Raw genomic sequence first — 18,871 nt, 5'->3', positions numbered from 1 at the left:
ATAGTTTTAAATGTGTTTGTAGCCATGAGAAACAATAAAAGCTACAGGCTTTCAGAAACAATAAAAGTTATATGTCTTTTTCTCAAAAAGACAACTACAAACATATAGACGAAATTTTACCCACAACTTCAAGGTGTTCAGAGACTACCCAAAGCCCATGAGAGGATTCTGAGGGCCTACAAAACACTCAGGTTAAGAATCTCTAAGTTAGATTGATCTTAAAGTTACCTCTGTATATAAAAATCTTATTATTTGCATCTAATACCAAGCAAAATATATTGCATCAAGATCTTAAAATTTAAATTAAAAAATATTTTAAGTCACAGAGCAAGCAATTTACAGTAAAGATACAAGGATTGACTGACAGACATACGTCTATACATCTGTACAATTTGGAGAGACAGACAAGAGTTCGTCGAACTGTAGGGTACCACATTCCATGAAGATCTGCTGGAGAAATCGTGGTCTGCTGTCTAGGATTGAGAGATTCAGATGAACCTAAAACCCCAAGTGGAAAAGAAGACATTTCACAGGTCTGTCTTACATGCACAGCAATTATACACGGTTAGCTTCTGTTACCTATCAAAGGCTGGAGGTATCCATTTTCTCTAGCCTCGTCTCTAATGGAGAATGTCAAAGGAATCTCCATAGTGACAAGTGAGATTGAACACACTGACCGAGAACACACTTGAATACCCACGTCTGTACATTCCAGCCGCCCACACGCAGCCCAAGTTGCCTTCTCCACACTGGAATCAATTATCTTTAGGAACTACATGAGCAGTATACACACATTACAGAATACCACACACCCAATAAAAAGGAGACCGATCTAAACATAGTCATGTGGACACAAGTCGGGGTGGGAGGGGAGTGAGAAGAAAACAAAGCACTTTAAACAGGAAGATTAATCAAAGCTCATTTGCCTGACAGCCTTCCACGCGCAGAACTGTATCACTTTCAGGCCCACACAGTATATCCAGTGCCCAAGTGACCAGAGCTGTGGGTCCAGCCCCCCGCCCCACCCCAGCCTCCCCAAGTCAGAAAAGGGAGCTGCCAGCAAGTGTGAAGAGGGGAATGAGAGGAATGTGGCTGCACAGCTGCACAGAAACACTTCTGTGAGAGAAGCACGGTCACCCGGGTGGAGGGACCAGAATTCGGATGAGCCATCAAAGTGGAGCTGAGACCACACTCTGAGACAAGAAGGGCAGACTGAAATGCGGGCTGCGTATTAGAACACATCAGGAAACATTACCAAAATTTTCATTGCAACAATGGTTTATGGTTACATGAAAGATGTCCCATTTTAGGGGGTGGGGGGAGAGATGCTGAAATACTCAAAGGTAAAGTTGCAATGATGTCAATAACTCACTTTAAAACAATTAGCAAAACTATAGATACAACATGATAAAATGTTAAGTCTTAAATCCAGGTGGCGGGCATAGGTGTTCATTGTATCAGTCCATGTTTCTGTGTATTTGAATTTTTTTAAATAATAAAAAGGTAAAAGTATAGCCAAGCAAAACAGAATTCATTTTTTAAAAAAAGAGCTATAGGGAATTCCCTGGCGGTCCAGTGCTTAGGACTCTGTGCTTCCACTGCAGGGAGCCTGGGCTTGAACCCTGGATGGGGAACTAAGGATCCCGCAAGCCATGCAGTGCAGCCAAAAAAATAAAAAACATTTTAAAACAGCCAGATCCGCATATGCTCAAAAGGAGACCTGGAAGCCGTGGAGTGGATTTATGCAGGAAAGGGCTGAGGGCAACGTTGAGGATGGGTGCTTTCTCTTTCATTCTATAAGCTTTTTTTTTTTTTTTTCAAAAACATGATACTTATACAATTTTAAAAAGCTCTGCCTTACTTTAAACTAGGATATCTACTTTATATAAAATCTCTTAAGGAGAAAGAATGAACTAGACAAATTATATATGGAATATTTAGGAGATTAAGTATCCATAGTTTTGCTGAGAATGAGGCTATCTGCAGGATTCCTCCTTCAAAATGAAACAGCCCAAAAAGTACTCCCAAGTTAAAGTCTAGTGAAATAAATGTGTTTAAGTAGCTTAATGCCGGAAGTCAATTTATTTGTTCCTTTTTTCATTTTCCTGAGAACAGTTAATAGTTGAAGCGGCGGATGGGGAAAGTTCCTTATACAGCCAAGTCCAGGGCCTACTGGCTGCCTCTTCTGAGGAGCAGCGCAAACCGGCTGCAGGGCGTCTCCCGCACCTGCTCGCCTCCTCCTCCGTGAGCCTCAGTTGCCCTCACTTGCTCGACATGGCGATGAAGGGCTACACGTATTAAAGATACTGATAATCAGCCTCTTCACAGGATGGACCCTCCGCCAATTTGCCAATTTGCCCTGACATCTACTCCTACTGCGCTTCCCTGGTGGCTCAGATGGTAAAGAATCTGCCCGCAATGCAGGAGACCCGGGTTGGATCCCTGGGTGGGGAAGATCCCCTGGAGAAAGGAAAGGCAGGCCACTCCAGTGTTCTTGCCCGGAGAATCCCATGGACAGAGGAGCCTGGCGGGCTACAGTCTGTGGGCTCACAGAGTCGGACACGACTGAGCGACTAACACTTTCACTTCTTCACTACTCCTACTACACGAACATCACATCAGTTAAAGGCCTCACTTTAGAGGCATCTCATATGTACTTCTGACACACCAGAAGACCAGGGAAAGTGATTACTCTTTTTCTTTTGCTCCCCTTGCCAAGACTCAGAGTCCCGGTTTCCATTCCCAATTCCACCTCCATTCTGAATAACATCAGTAACCATATGGATGACCCACGTGGTTGTCCCTGACCTTCGCAACTCCAAAGACCTTTGCTTCCATTCCTGCACCCCTAGTCCAGATAGTTTAACTTTCTTTCAGAATTACTTTCTTATTAATTTCTACAGACTTTACTACTCCGAACTATTCTACCTCTTAATTATTAAAACTCGGTATCCCACTCTCTGGCCACAATGTCCTCAGATTTCTTATTTCTCAGCTCTTTACTCAAACCACTCTGCCAAGCCCTCCTCTCTGACTTCATCACACCCTCTCTTCCTACTTCCCACCCCTCTGGCTGTTCTTTCCCTGCCAACCTGGTACCGGTCCACTCCCTCCATCTGCTCCTAATGTCAGCCCCTGTTACGAGTCTCTCCCCAGACTTCCGCCACTATCCTGCTACTCTCTGTCCTGGGTGATCTTATACAATTCCAAAGTGTCAATGACGCCTCAGTCTTTATCTCTAAACCAGTCTTCCTCTTTATAGCTCTAGAGCAGTGCAGTCCAAGAGGACCATTATGTGAATCATAAACGTGACACATTAAAACGCCACCCTGGACTTCCTTGGTGGTCCAGTGTTTAAGAATCCACCTGCCAACATAGGGGGCACGGATAACTCACGAGTTATCCAGGGTGACTCTAGACAATTTTGCTCCTTGCATAACATGCACCCTAGTTCAAGCTATCCCATACATTTCTGTCACTTTTTCACCCCAGTCCAGGCACATTTACAAAATGCAAAACTGATGGTACAAGTAGCTGGAATTTCCAAGTCCGTGAGAGTATCACCTGACACCTACCACACTCTGGCCCGTCTCAGCTGCTCCTTCCCTATAAATAACTGGTGCCGAACCCACCAAACCACATGAGCTCTCCAAGCACCTATGGTGTTCCACTCCTGTCTGCAGGCCTCCACGCTGCTCTGTCTTAAACAACCTTATTCCACCTGGCTCTCAGACTCATCCACACGACAGCTTTCAGATTCGACAGCTCTGACTGAACCTGCCTTTCTGCACGCAAAGCTCATTCCCCTTCACAATTCTTCCATGGTCCTTCCACGGTCCCAGAGTCCTGTGCGTATCTTTATCCTGTCACCCCGGAACTTCTTGCTTAATGCCTGTGGCATGCCAATCTCCCCCGACTAAAGTATGGGCTCCTCAAAGCCATAAACAGTTTTTCATGCCTGAGACATGGCAAGTCCTCAATATAAGTTTATTAAATGAATGAATTAAATAATGGAAGTTAAAGACAGCATAACATACCAGATTTTGTTAGACTATTAGGAGGCTCTGCTTCTTCTAACCGAACATCTGAAAACGAAGCTTCTGAAGGTGATAACTTCTTCTGTTCATCTTTTAAACTCTGAGCAATTTGCTATATAAAGAAATCAGAGAACATTAAAAGTAGTTTTGAGCTGTGTCTAGCAATACGAACACAATGTTTCTATAAAGTAAAAAGTATATATCCTAATTCATGAATAAATGGACTACTTAAGAGAACCATGCCAAAACAGCACATAGAAATGAAGAGTTAAACTGGCAGTGTCTCTATTTTCATAAAAGCAAACACAGACTTTCCTGAACCACTAATTTCAGAACCATTACAAGGTATGTGCTAAAGAGTCAAATATACAAGGTTCAGATTAGAAGCTTAATTTTCAACTTTATATTTAGAAACAAAATACTCAGATTTAAGACTGGATACATTGTGGATGTCAGACATGCTTGTATCAAGTGTTAGCTAACTCACACCATGGTTTTCTCTTTATGTGAGAACAGCTACAGTTTGGTCTTTTTTTAAACAGATTTTTAAAAATTATCTTATGGACTGGAAACTATCTGGCTCTTCTTCACTGCTTAAAAAATATCATCAAATATACACATCACTAACTACTAAGGGGGCAGTGATAATCCTACCAAGTTACACTGGTTATACAGGCAGAAATACACAGAAATGAAGGCCTGAAAGACATTCAGCTACTGACAAAAAAGAAATGGCCAGATAACTATTCAGGAGACAGGCTCCAAATCAATCAGGCCTGTCCTTTCATTCTGCATGCACAAATCAGAAAATACAGCTAATCCCCAAAGGGCACAGAGATGTCACAGCCAGACCACGCTATACCCTCGACCCTCACCAAAAGAAAACAAGTAGATTCACTGAAAGCGGTATCCAAGAGGTTTAAACCAAGAGGTCTACACAAGAAAAGACTCAAGACACTGGCCATGTGATGACGGAATAAACGTATCAAATCTACCACTAAATTAAACTGGGAGGGGGTATACGTGTGTGCTAAGCCGCTTCAGTCATGTCAAGCTCTTTGTGACCCCATGGACTGTAGCCCACCAGGCTCCTCTGTCCATGGGATTCTCCATGCAAGAATACTGGAGTGGATTGCTACGTGCTCTTCCAGGGGGTCTTGCCGACCCAGGGATCGAACCCACATCGCTTACATCTCCTGTATTGGCAGGAGGGTTCTTTACCACTAGTGCCACCTGGGAAGTCCAAGGTGGGGACATGGGGAGTACATAGTAAACTTAATCACCTGACATCCTATGAGACAGAATTATTAAAACAGGTACTCTATCTAGAAAACAAAAACTTATATTCACAAGGAGACAAGGGAAGAAAGGGAGGAAGGAGAAAGCGAGCACAAGTCCCTGCATCAGGCTTAGAAGCAGACCCACTAACACCAGTCTGCCCAAGAAGCTGGCACTGCTGAAGGTCCCCACCAAGAAGGCACAGGCTGCTCCTTCACCAGGTAGACACCTTCCTGAGGTTATGAGCCCCAGCAGAGGTCATCTCCGTGGTGCCCTCCTCTGTGCTCTGACCTGTGCCGGTGACCCCATGGGCAGGAGGGACATGCTGCCTAGAGCTTTGGGCTGTGCCTCCAGCTTTACTGTGGGCCTGGCCCGTGAGGGGGTGACCAGCAGGTCCAAGGTGCACTGACTGGCTGACTTCCCAGGGTGCTGAGAGCTCAGCACAGGCCAAGGCCCAGGGTTGCCGTCACTAACTTCCCGGAACAGCTGGTGACACCACCAACTCCCCCACCCCGCCCCTTCCCATGTCCTGTCTCCACTGCTGTAACCTGCAGCAGTATACTTGACTTTGTCATTCCAAAAAATGAATCAATAAAAATAAGAAGCTCCAAGTTCTAATTCTGTTTTAGCACTAATACCCTAGGCATTATTTAAACTCTGTCCAGCACTCAAAGGAAATGAAAATACATTTGTAACTGAAAGATTAGTGAGATGTATCTAAGTCTTCAGACCACAAATTGGAGACGAGTACTGTGTAGTTTGGAGAAGGCAATGGCACCCCACTCCAGTACTCTTGCCTGGAAAATCCCATGGACAGAAGAGCCTGGTAGGCTGCAGTTCATGGGGTTGCTAATAGTCGGACACAACTGAGTGACTTCACTTTGACTTTTCACTTTCATGCATTGGAGAAGGAAATGGCAACCCACTCCAGTGTCCTTGCCTGGAGAATCCCAGGAACGAGGGAGCCTGCTGGGCTGCCGTCTATGGGGTCGCACAGAGTCGGACACCACTGAAGCGACTTAGCAGCAGCAGCAACTGTGTAGTTTTGAGTAGACACATTTTTACTAACAGACCATGACACATGGTTATGTGACCATCCACTCTGGTGGCTCATATGTTACTAATCCTCTTCTATGTCACTTACAAACAACAGGCAGATCTAAAGGCACAAGGTGAGAAATACGGTCAGGCTGAGCAGGTCTCGGCCAGCAAGCTTGCTTCCTTGCCTTCCTGCTTTTATCTACTTTGCTTGATTGTGCATCACTCCGGACACGGGCTCCTCATCCTCTAGGAGGGTCAGAAGCTCCCGTCGCTGCATCCAGTGGGGTAGCTAACCTGGAATCACCTTCAAGGCCACAGTCAGCACAGAGGTCTGACCCGAGGAGGGTCTGGAAACAGGCCTGGCTGGCAGCTGCAGAGAGTCTCATTGTCACAGGAGGGCCAGGGTGAAAAGCTAGGAAGTTCGGTACAAAACTGCTACAGGACACCTGGGAGCAGTGTGCAGACCCTGCGGAGCACGAGCTGCCCAAAGCTGGTGGAAGAGTTCAGGGACCTGACCAACCGGGCTGGGCTTAGGAGCCAACTGTGGAAACTTCTTAAAGAGAAGGGAACACCAGAGCACCTGACCTGCCTCCTGAGAAATCTGTATGCAGGTCAAGAAGCAACAGTTAGAATCAGACATGGAACAGACTGGTTCCAAATAGGGAAAGGAGTACATCAAAGTTGTATATTGTCATGTTGCTTATTTAAACTTATATGCAGAGTACATCATGTGAAATGCTGGCCTGGATGAAATCAAGATTGCCAGGAGAAATATCAATAACCTCAAATATGCAGATGACACGACCCTTATGGCAGAAAGCGAAGAAGAACTAACGAGCCTCTTAATGAAAGTGAAAGAGAAAAGTAAAAAAGTTGGCTTAAAACTCAACATGCAGAAAACCAAGTTCATGGCATCCAGTCCCATCACTTCATGGCAAATAGAGGGGGAAACAATGGAAACAGTGACAGACTATTTTGGGGGGCTCCAAAATCACTGCAGAGATGACTTCAGCCATGAAATTAAAAGACACTTGCTCCTTGAAAGAAAAGCTATGACAAACCTAGACAGCATATTAAAAAGCAGAGACATTACCAACAAAGGTCCATCTAGTCAAAGTTATGGTTTTTCCAGTAGTCATGTATGGATGTGAGAGTTGGACTACAAAGAAAGCTGAGCGCCGAGGAAGATGCTTTTGAACTGCGGTGTTGAAGAAGACTCTTGAGAGTCCCTTGGACTGCAAGGAGTTCCAACCAGTCCATCCTAAAGGAAATCAGTCCTGAATATTCATTGGAAGGACTGATGCTGAAGCTGAAGCTTCTATACTTTGGCCACCTGATGGGAAGAACTGACTCATTGGAAAAGACCCTGATGCTGGGAAAGACTGAAGGCAAGAGAAGGGGATGACAGGATGAGATGGTTGGACGGCATCACCGACTCAATGGACATGAGTTTGGGTAAGCTCCGGGAGTTGGTGACTGACAGGCAAGCCTGGTGTGCTGCAGTCCATGGAGTCGCAAAGAGCTGGACACAACTGAGTGAATGAACTGATGCCACTTAACAAACAAAAAAGAAAACACAAATTCAACTTAAAAACAGAATGCATAATGGAAAAGAAGAGATAACTGAACAGAATGTTTCTAAATACAACTTAAAGGAAGGACCAAAAAAAGAACACTCTAACAAATCATTTCTGTTCAGTTTTGTTAAAATGTTATTTCCTAAGATTTCACATCAAGTTTCCCTTGATTTTGCATCCTGAATGAGAATTAAAAAAAAAATATCCTATCTTCACCACATTTGGTATAAAATATCCAAATGTGTGGGGGTGGGTAAAAGATCCAACAAGAAGACCCACCTCCATCATAACTAACTTATCAGGATACGCTAGATCTCCAGGAGCTGGTTTGTAGCCCGTGATGTCCGTCTGAATGTAGATGTGGGTCCGGTAGACAAGCCGCTCCTGTACATCTTCTAGCATCTGCTTTACGCCAGCTGCAAATGCCCCCAGCTGTTCAGCTGATTTAAAAACAAAAGTGCAATCACCCATTCCTTTAGATTTAGAAAATACTTTCTTTAAACAAGCAAAAACATTACAAAATTGTCTACAACAGGAAAAACCAGTCTTGCTTCAGGGAGTGGTTATATTCTATTTTGAAATAACTGTCTTTCAATTTCCTCAGATTTAAAGTTGGGAAATAAATTTGCCCTTAGATCTTCTTCCTGAGACTCTCTGAAATAACTTCTATTATTAATATGAATAATAAAATCTTAGTTTTAAAGTGCTCTGTGACTTTTAAAAGGTATCTCATATAGCTTCATACCAATCCTGAGAGATGGCTAAAGCAACTTGTTAACTGAGTTAATCCCCATTTTACATATAAATTGAGTTCCACAGATACTAAATGACTTGCTAACGTTCTTACAAGGAAAAATGAATAAAAAAATAAAATGAGGGAATTTCTCAGAGGCTCAGTGGTTAGGATTCTGCACTCTCCTACCAAGGGTCCAGGTTCAATCCCTAGTCAGGCGTGTGTGCTCAGTCGTGTCCTAATCTTTGTGACCCCAGAGCGGACTGTAGCCTGCCAGGCTCCTCTGTCCATGGATTTTCCAGGCAGGAATACTGGAGTGGGTTGCCATTTCCTTCTCCAGGGGGTCTTCCTGATCCAGGGTCTGCTGCACTGCAGGAAGATCCTTTACCATTGAGCCACCTGGGAAGCCCCAACAGTGAACTAGAAATGCCCAAACAAAACTAATGGTTGGTTCTCTCTGGATTTCAGATGCCAGAAAGAACAGTAACTGCAATTATTTTATTACTAATTTTATACAGACTTTAAAATTCTTTCCCCATTATTATTTTAGTCACAGGATAAAGTGGTTCAAAAAGAGACAAGGCATCAACCTAAGTTTTAAATATATTAAATTTGTATAGGGATGTAGGGGGGTGGGGAATGGATAATCTTTTTCAAATTCACTGAGTCACAGATACAATTTAAAACCACCTTTCGGGACACTTCCTTGGTGGTCCAGTGGCCAAGACTCTGTGCTCCCAATGCAGGGGGCCTGAGCTTGATCCCTGGTCAGGGAACTAGATCCCACACCCCACAAAGATGACCCAGTGCAACCAAATTAGTATTTTTTTAAAATAATCTTTGAAATGATGATTTCTACTTATCATTTACCATTATTCTGTACATGATCTTCAAGCACCTCATTTTTAAGAATCCCACAAAGTTCCGAGAGAGTTTCTAAGTGAATAACATGAATGATCAATGGCCTGAAGACATCATACAACGACACACACAGTTTCTCCAAAAGTTCACTAAAATGAAAGAATGAAACATGGTTACCAGTAGTAATCCTTTCAGTATTTTCTAATAGTTTAAAAGTCACCCTTAATTACTTCCAGCCAATAAAAATAATGAAAATGTACTGGAAAATAATATGCGGGAACATTAAATAATGAGAAGTGAAAGGCTGAAAATAATTCTCTCAACTGTTTTTGGTAGAATCAATAAAAAAGCTCAGAATAAGCAATTCTCACAGTCAACAAATTAGCTGGCCCCAGCTGAAAGTCAATTTATTATAATTTTTACTTACATTAGCAATAATCTTGTGCATGTCTTTTCAAAAACAATATATTTCAGTAGACTTAATTTTCCTACACCATAAATAATCTACACTATAAAATAATTTGATTATTTTTTAATTTTCCTACACTATAAAATAACCTACACCACTATGAATCAAATGGTGACATTTTCCCCAGGAAAGACTGGTTCAAAACTCTTGAATACATACAGATTTAGATAAACAAAACTCAAAGTATTCTGGACATGCGCCTAGTATTTTGATAATTTTAAACATTTGAAAAGAAAAAAGTGAGGCTGTCTATAGTCTTTACATTGTCAACCATACTCTTCTATATGTAGTCTTTCACCAAAACCATGAGATGTGTTTGTTTCTTCCCCATTATGAGAGTCATAATCTTGGGATTCTTATGAGTCAAAATTGCCAATATGAAGAACCCAGAAGTGACTAACAGTGGGTTTGAAAGACACTTTGAGAAAAATAAGAAAAAGGATTTTAAATAGTATCTACATTTTTAAGTATCTCTCATGAGTTAGAATCATACAATTTTTTTAACTAGAAAGAATTATTATACTTAGTGGAGATAAACGGCTCCATATACCAAAATAGCTGCCTATACAGGATTCTTACTCTTGTAACTTACTGTTTCCATAATTATAAAAATATGAAAGCATATTGGCCTTTAAGCTGCAAATTTATTTCAAAGTAAATAGCCACTGTCTCACCCAACAATACTCTGTTCATATATCCACAAAAATTAAAACATGCCTTAGAGTACTACTATAATATGATAAGCCATTAGCAAATTAAATCTTAAAAACAAGAATTGGAGTCCATGTACCACGTACTCTAATTTTGACGTTGGTTTTGTGAAAAACTCATTGTAAAGCTGGTGCTCATCCTGGCACACATGAACCATAAAGGCACAGCCACTGCGAATCTGTGGGAAACAAGCACACACCACCTCTAATTAAAGGCGCATGACGACTCCAGCCAGCACTCATGAAGTAAAGCAAACATTTTATTTACAAAGAGACTATGCATATATAATTCATAAAAGAACTTCCTAAATAACAGAAAACGGTTTTCGGCATAATGGGGATATGGATGACTTTTATTTTCTTACGTTTTCTAAACTTTTGACAATGAAAAGTACTCTTCCAGTTCAAAGGGGGGTATGTAAAAAAAGAATCTATATGTACTTTCCTACAGTCTGAATTAAAATCACACTAAATAAAAAAGCACTTCTGCAGCAAAAGCTAAGATTAAACTGTCTACGTAAATCCACCAACTCTGAAACTTCATCTTTCAAAAAATAATACTTATTTGTAAATCACCACATGCTCAAAAAATAGATCAAAATTAGAATATTTTGCCCAAATGAATGCTAATTACTAAGTGAGATTTGTCAAAACTGAAAGATTCTGTCACTTTGTTGATGGGGGGACCAAAACTTATTTACCCACGTGCAGTCTCTAGGGTGTCAGAACAGCTTCAGAGAAGGTTTAACATGAAACCACAACAAGCAGAAACTCACCAAGGCGCAGTGGTCTCTGTTATTCTGGCTGGTCAACTCTGTTACAGTGCAAGTAATACTGGGGCCCAAAAGGAGTTCCCGCTGATCCAGGTAACACTGGTGGATGTCAGTTAGCAGTTGTTGGTATCTGATGAAAAGCAAATGAGACTGGAGCATAAACTTCTGATTCCAGGTATATACGTTAAATCTGATCTTAAATCCCAAAATAGGGTGCCAAGCCCCCAAGGTTATATATGGTTACTGATCACTTGCCCACATTAAAAACTAGAAATGTTTATGTATATAAAGAAAAAGCAAACAAACCACAATGATCTAATAAAACCTTTATCTTTTAAAGAAAGATTCATCTTCCAGGAGTAGTGGTCCTACATCTACCTCAATGAGAAGAAAATCCAGCTATATGGGAAAAAGATGCTTTGTAAACTCATGAAGTCAGGTCTATGACCTTGCTCCCCAAATTGAGCTGTGTGCCACAAGAAAAGGCTGGTATAGCACACAGGTAATTGCTAAGAAAACATCAAGGACACAGCAAACTTGGAAAAACAGCACTTCAAGGAAGGTAATTTGGAAACTGAAGAACCTGTGGGTACTCACTCAGGTATTTTTTCAGATCGTTGTTCTATCTGTTCAATGAGAGTCTGTGGAATAAAGAAAAGCTCACTAACTTCATCTGTCTTAGTTATACTTTTAATTACTTTCTGATTGTAACAGTAAAGAAGCTCATGTTAGAAAATCTGGGAATACAAAAAAGCTGAAACATAAAAATCACCTAAAACGCAAAAATTAAAAAAAAAAAATCACAGTATTTTAGAATATTTTCTTTCAGTGTTTGTATGTACACAGTTATTTTCCTTTTTGAACAACACTGGAATTATACTATATATTCAGCTTTACAATCTGCTTTTGAAAAACTAATATTTTAAAACACTTTCCTTTTATTAAATAACTTCCGTTATCAGATGAAAATGTTTGAAAAGCCTTAGCCTACTGCCTGGCACTTAGTAAACAGTCAGTGAGTCATCATTATAAATACTATTTAAAACATTACTTTACATGACTATTTGATATCCTGCTGAGTAGATGCACTCTAAGTCAGACATTCTTCTATTGCTACTCATCAAGGTTGTTTTCTAAGAATATCAGCCCAGTGGTTAAGAGCTCCGGGTCTTGAAGTGAAACTAGAGGGTTTAAGTGCTGACTCCCAGTGGCTGTCTGAGTCCAGAGAACAAGCCCACGACACTGAGATTCCATTTCTGACCTTGGAAAGCTGATACAATAATAATACCTAAGTCCCAGCTGGGGACTCCCAGCACTGGGTCAGAAAAGATAAATATTTTTAGAGACTTTTGTTCCATTCTGCTAAAATGTTTTTGAGGAAGAAATTAAGTATTAATACATTCCATCAGCAGTATCACCTGTCTCACCAAATTCTGAAAAACATTGACTATTGCACCTTACTTTGTCAACTTCTAACAGACCAAAAATACCACTTACTACTGAGCCCTCATGCCTACACCATTTTTCCTAATCAAAACTGTATCACTGTTAATTGACTAACAAGCAACCAACCTGCTGCTGCTGCTGCTGCTGCCGCCAAGTCGCTTCAGTCGTGTCCGACTCTGTGCGACCCCATAGATGGCAGCCCACCAGGCTCCCCCGTCCCTGGGATTCTCCAGGCAAGAACACTGGAGTGGGTTGCCATTTCCTTCTCCAATGCATGAAAGTGAAAAGTCAAAGTGAAGTCGATCAGTTGTGTCCGATTCTTAGCGACCTCATGGACTGCAGCCTACCAGGCTCCTCCGTCCATGGGATTTTCCAGGCAAGAGTACTGGAGTGGGGTGCCACTGCCTTCTCCGGCAACCAACCTGGCACAATCTAAACCTCAAACTATCAACTAGCTGCTGTATCTTCTCTAAACAAGACCAAGTTCCTGCTTTGAAAAACAAAAACTCCTTTCCACTTACTTTCAAGATGGATACAAGGAAGAGAGTGGGGTCAAAGTCAGCTAAAGCAGACCACTCTTTCTAGAAACTTCACAACAATAAAAAAAAAGATACACAACCCAGCTCCAGTCGGCTGTATCTGGGATGACACTGGTTTAAAATATTGTACTGGTTCTCTGCTTTTCCTGAACTAGCATGACATGGAACACCCTTCCTGAGATGGTCTCTGCCACCATTCTCACTTATCATCACACTCGACTAAAGTCTGTGTTCTAGCATCAACAAATTACATGAGGTTCTCCCCAAAGACATGTCTTTTATGCTTCTAGTACCTTCCCTGTACCTGTTGCTCTCTCTGTAAAAAACATCCTTATCAATCCCCCCAAGTCTTCTCTAAATTCAAGCTTTTTAAGCTCAAATATCAGCTTCATCTGGAAACCTTCCTTGAGCATCACAGAAGAGCTAGGTGTTTCCTGCTCTGTGGGCTTAAAGCCCCTCAACATATACTGCTGTAATGTGGAAAGACAAAGCCTACCATTCATTCATGCTCATTTTTCTGGTATAAGCAATGGACCTAACATACATTAGCGTTTCCAAAGGGCTGGCTAAATAAATTTCATAGCAGTATCTTTTTTATGTCAATAGACTTACTCTGACTTTGGGGGCAGCAGCTCGAAATTTCACATAAAATAGTGTAAAGGCATTGTCTGCATTAGGTACAGATGAAGGATCCTAAAGACACAAGGCGGAAGACAGAGAAGGCAGGTAATTAGCAAACAAAAAATTATTCAGAAAATATAACACAAACCATGTCATATGACTCCTGCTTGGCCTATATACCAACCAAAAGCTTACAGAGAGAAAGACTAAATATTGTTATTGCTACATATAAAATAATTGTGTGGAGCTGCATCTCTCTCCTTTTCATAATTAAAATTTATCCTATGCGTCAAGAATTTTGGCAGTAAAAAAGACTGAATTCAGATTCACAGTCATTTACGGACTGTAGAACATTGGTCAAATTATTTAACCTCTCTGAGATACAGGGCATCCATTAAATGGAGACAAAACATATGCACAAACGTTTTACAGAGCTCAGATATAAAGCACTAACACATAGTAAGTACCATAGTTTTCAAAATTAAAAATTTTGCAAAATAGAAAAATCATACAATCTGTTCTGTAAGCTAAGAGCAATGTGAATGATGAAATGCAATACAAAAATCAGTAGCTCTGAACTGAAAGCTCAAGAAAATATTCCATATTTTTATAAAGTAAGCTTAAAAAATAAAATGTATTACCTTTAAGGTTTTATTTTTTTTAGGAAAGAAATGTGCTCAATGACCATCCTATCTAGCTCCACTCTTATTTTCTAACCTAACACTCAGCTAATTTTCCACCTAGCATCTACCACAATCTTTAATTGATTAATTTATTCCTTTACTGATTATTTATCCTGAATATAAGCTCCACAAGGGCAGGGACCTTGCTATCTCCTTTCACTACTGTACAGTTCCCAGTCCAATGCCAAGCATTTAGGAGGCATTCAATAATAAAGTTCCTAAATAGAGAAAATTAAATAATCCATCATTTATAAAGAAAAATATTTAAATCACCCATCATTTATAATTCCACCACTCAGAACCACTTTTATCGTTTTGATGTATTTCCTAGTATTTTCTTTAAAAAGAAAAAGTTTAAGTGAGAAATAGTCTGAATCTTTTTTATTATTTATCATATAGTACTGAATTATTTCTCACACTCTTATGTATTCTTTGAAAATAAAACTGTGACAGACAAATATATATGGCCATTTTTCTTATTATAAATGAAGTTGCAACGTATATTCTTATTTAACAATAGGTTAAAAAACAGAGCTCAGTCAGTTCAGTTCAGTCGCTCAGTCATGTATGACTCTTGGCAACCCCATGGACTGCAGCACGCCAGGCCTCCCTGTCCTTCACCAACTCCTGAAGCCTGCTCAAACTCATGTTCATGAAGTCAGTGATGCCATCCAACTATCTCATCCTCCGTTGTCCCCTTCTCTTCCTGCCTTCAGGCAGCATCAGGGTCTTTTGCAATGAGTCAGTTTTTCCCATCAGGTAGCCAAAGTACTGGAGTTTCAGCTTCAGCATCAGTCCTTCCAATGAATATTCAGGACTGATTTCCTTTAGGATTGACCAGTCTGATCTCCTGTAGTCCAAGGGACTCTCAAGAGTCTTCTCCAACACCACAGTTCAAAAGCATCAATTCTTCGGTGCTCAGCTTTCTTCACAGTCCAACTCTCACATCCATACATGACTACTGGACAGACCATAGCTTTGACTAGACGGACCTTTGCTGGCAAACTAAAGTCCCTGCTTTTTAATATGCTGTCTAGGTTGGTCAAGTGTCTTAATTTCAAGGCTGCAGTCACCATCTGCAGTGACTGTGGAGCCCCAAAAAATAAAGTCTGTCACTATTTCCACTGCTTCCCCACCTATTTGCCATGAAGTGATGGGACCGGATGCCATGATCTTAGTTTTCTGAATGTTGAGCTTTAAGCCAACTTTTTCACTCTCCTCTTTCACTTTCATCAAGAGGCTCTTTAGTTCTTCTTCACTTTCTGCCATAAGAGTGGTTTCTTTTGCATATCTGAGGTTACTGATATTTCTCCCAGCAATCTTGATCCCAGCTTGTGCTTATCCAGCCCAGCATTTCTCATGATGTACTCTGCATATAAGTTAAATAAGCAGGGTGACAATATACAGCCTTGACATACTCCTTTCCTGATTTGGAACCAGTCTGTTGTTCCATGTCCAATTCTGTTGCTTCTTGACCTGCATACAGATGTCTCAAGAGGCAGGTCAGGTGGTCTGGTATTCCCATCTCTTTCAGAATTTTCCACAGTTTGTTGTGATCCACACAGTCAAAGGTTTGGTATAGTCAATAAAGCAGAAGTAGATGTTTTCCTGGAACTCTCTTGCTTTTTCAATGATTCAACAGATGTTGGCACTTTGATCTCTGGTTCCTCTGCCTTTCCTAAATCCAGCTTGAACATCTGGAAGTTCACAGTTCACGTACTGTTGAAGCCTGGCTTGAAGAATTTTGAGCATTACTTTACTAGCGTATACAATGAGTGCAATTGTGCAGTAGTTTGAGCATTCTTTGGCATTGCCTTTCTTTGGGATTGGAATGAAGACTGACCTTTTCCAGTCCTGTGGCCACTGCTGAGTTTTCCAAATTTGCTGGCATATTGAGTGCAGCACTTTCACAGCATCATCTTTTAGGATTTGAAATAGCTCAACTGAAATTCCATCACCTCCACTAGCTTTATTCATAGCGATGCTTCCTAAGGCCCACTTGACTTTGCACTCCAGGTTAATCACCATTGTGATTATCTGGGTCATGAAGATCTTTTCTGTATAGTTCTTCTATGTATTCAGACTAAGGTTATGGAAAATAAACGAATCACACACCCCCCCCCCAACCTCACCAGTTAACTCACCCTTTTTAATAACTGATTTGTGAGGTTCTGTAGTGTGTTCACAGTGTATGTCTTCATGAGGTGCAAAGCTTTAGAAAGACACTGCTTAAACTTCAGTAAATATACAGGATAATCTTTAAAATTCGGCTGTAAAGGAAATGGAAAGATTTATAAATATGAAAGAAACATTAACAAAGCAAACATTTAATGAAAACCAACCTTTATGCAAAGCTATACAGAAAGTTCAAAGGCAGGTCTTATGTAGGTCATACACTCCTTGAAGACAAATACTATGACTGTCTTGGTCATAGCCAAATTCCCTATGCCTGACATAAAGCAGGGCTCAATAAATATTAGCCATTTTTAGCAAAATATATTTTCAGTACCGCACAGACCTCAAGGCTAATATGTGAGGCCCAACTAGGAAAAGGATTGGAGTTGGGTGAAATAAATAAAGTTATAAATCCTCAGTGGACAGAAAGAAATGGTGATTACATCAAAGGGCTTGTCCTTTCATTTCCCCTGCCAAGTAATAATTTTTGTTTTCAATGAAGTACCTAGCAAAATAGGAAGTCAACAATCTAAACAAATCACTAGCCCTCTTAGATGGGATAAAGCTGTGTCAGCCAGACCCTTTTTCTACTTCAGGGGCTTCCAGAGCAGCTGAAAGTACAACACTTTTTTACATCACTACTGAAAGTGAGTAAGAATTTACCACAATTTTTCTTCAAGTATATTACAGATATGTATTTTCCCTTAGGAAGAAATAATTATTGCATAAGAAGTGATGTAAGAGAGATGTCAAGATTTCTTTAAAACATACAGAAATACCATGACTTACATGAGATGATATGTACGTTATACAATCATCTAACTTGGCCAGCATAGGTATAAATCCTTCACTATTCACAGACAACGTGGGAGAATTCAATTTCTTTAAGGGAAAAAAAAATTTTACATTTTAAGAGTCAAAAAATAGCCTCAAATGCAGCCCATGTGTAACAATACAATAGAGGACAAATTAAAAATTATATGGATTGAATTCAGTTTATTCCTAATGAGCTTTAATGGAGCTCTTCATGAATTAGCAAACATTTTATCCTCCATTGTACAGTTACATTAAAGTAATACATCAAGAACCTAGATTTTTCATTTTCTAGTACTTTAAAACATAAATTTTCACATTTCAAAGAGTGGTGATTTTCTCAAAGTTAAAACATTATGTTTAGCAGTCATACTATGAAAGTAAAATGTAAGTAAACATATACAAGTAATATGAGTATAAATAGAGATAACATTATATAAACATGATATTTAATAATGTAATAAACAATATATATTAAAATATATAAAGCTATATAATATATATAAAATATAAAATCAATTATTTCTAATCTTGATATACAAATAGTTTGTCAATGTATTCCACTGTTAACTGGCTACCGTTTTTACTTCTCTCTCAAAGAACTTTAATAATTAAGATTACTTTTAATAATTTTAATAACATGATGTATATGCAGTTATTATAATTAATTTATGAGCCAGAGCACAGAAAAATATAATTTACACAGCAGTCCTTATTGTGACGATCTCTTTGGGATACAAGAATGCTTTAAGAGGGCTATACTTTTCCTCAAACTAAACATGAGATTAGTTTAAGAAATGCTTTAATTAATATTATAGAAACACAACCACAGAAACATTTAAAATGGAATATTTCTTCTTATAAACATCACAGCTTGCAAATAAGATACTATTAAGAGTTAACCAAAAAAGAGATTTTAATAACTATAATACAATATAAAAAGAACTATTATTTAAATCATATGTGGAAAAAATCTGAACTGGTAATGGTATGTCTATCAGCCACAAATAGGAATACCTTAACAACAAGCAAACGGTTAAGTTAAAAATATCACTCAAGCCAATTTATAAGTTTAAAGATTATACTCAGGAGGGGAAAATAGATAAAAAAACAAT

At 39.8% G+C, this 18,871-nt stretch overlaps 1 protein-coding gene across 3 annotated transcripts in view; it reads right to left on the bottom strand.

The window, feature by feature from the left end:
* The window catches only part of COG3 (component of oligomeric golgi complex 3), a 60,789-nt gene that overhangs the window by 28,678 nt on the left and 13,240 nt on the right, over positions 1-18,871 (bottom strand). For all 3 annotated transcript variants that reach the window (NM_001206537.1, XM_059892065.1, XM_059892064.1), the window contains 10 exon segments: positions 374-498; positions 4,038-4,149; positions 8,213-8,373; positions 9,537-9,676; positions 10,794-10,885; positions 11,483-11,609; positions 12,077-12,120; positions 14,077-14,157; positions 16,913-17,038; positions 17,733-17,825. In NM_001206537.1, the coding sequence (NP_001193466.1) occupies positions 374-498; positions 4,038-4,149; positions 8,213-8,373; positions 9,537-9,676; positions 10,794-10,885; positions 11,483-11,609; positions 12,077-12,120; positions 14,077-14,157; positions 16,913-17,038; positions 17,733-17,825 (1,101 nt within the window).

This window comes from Bos taurus, chromosome 12, assembly GCF_002263795.3.
Source record: "Bos taurus isolate L1 Dominette 01449 registration number 42190680 breed Hereford chromosome 12, ARS-UCD2.0, whole genome shotgun sequence".
Classification (NCBI taxonomy): Eukaryota; Metazoa; Chordata; class Mammalia; order Artiodactyla; family Bovidae; genus Bos; species Bos taurus.
The sequence above is the reverse complement of the archived record's forward strand: the minus strand, read 5'-3'. Positions and strand labels throughout refer to the sequence as shown.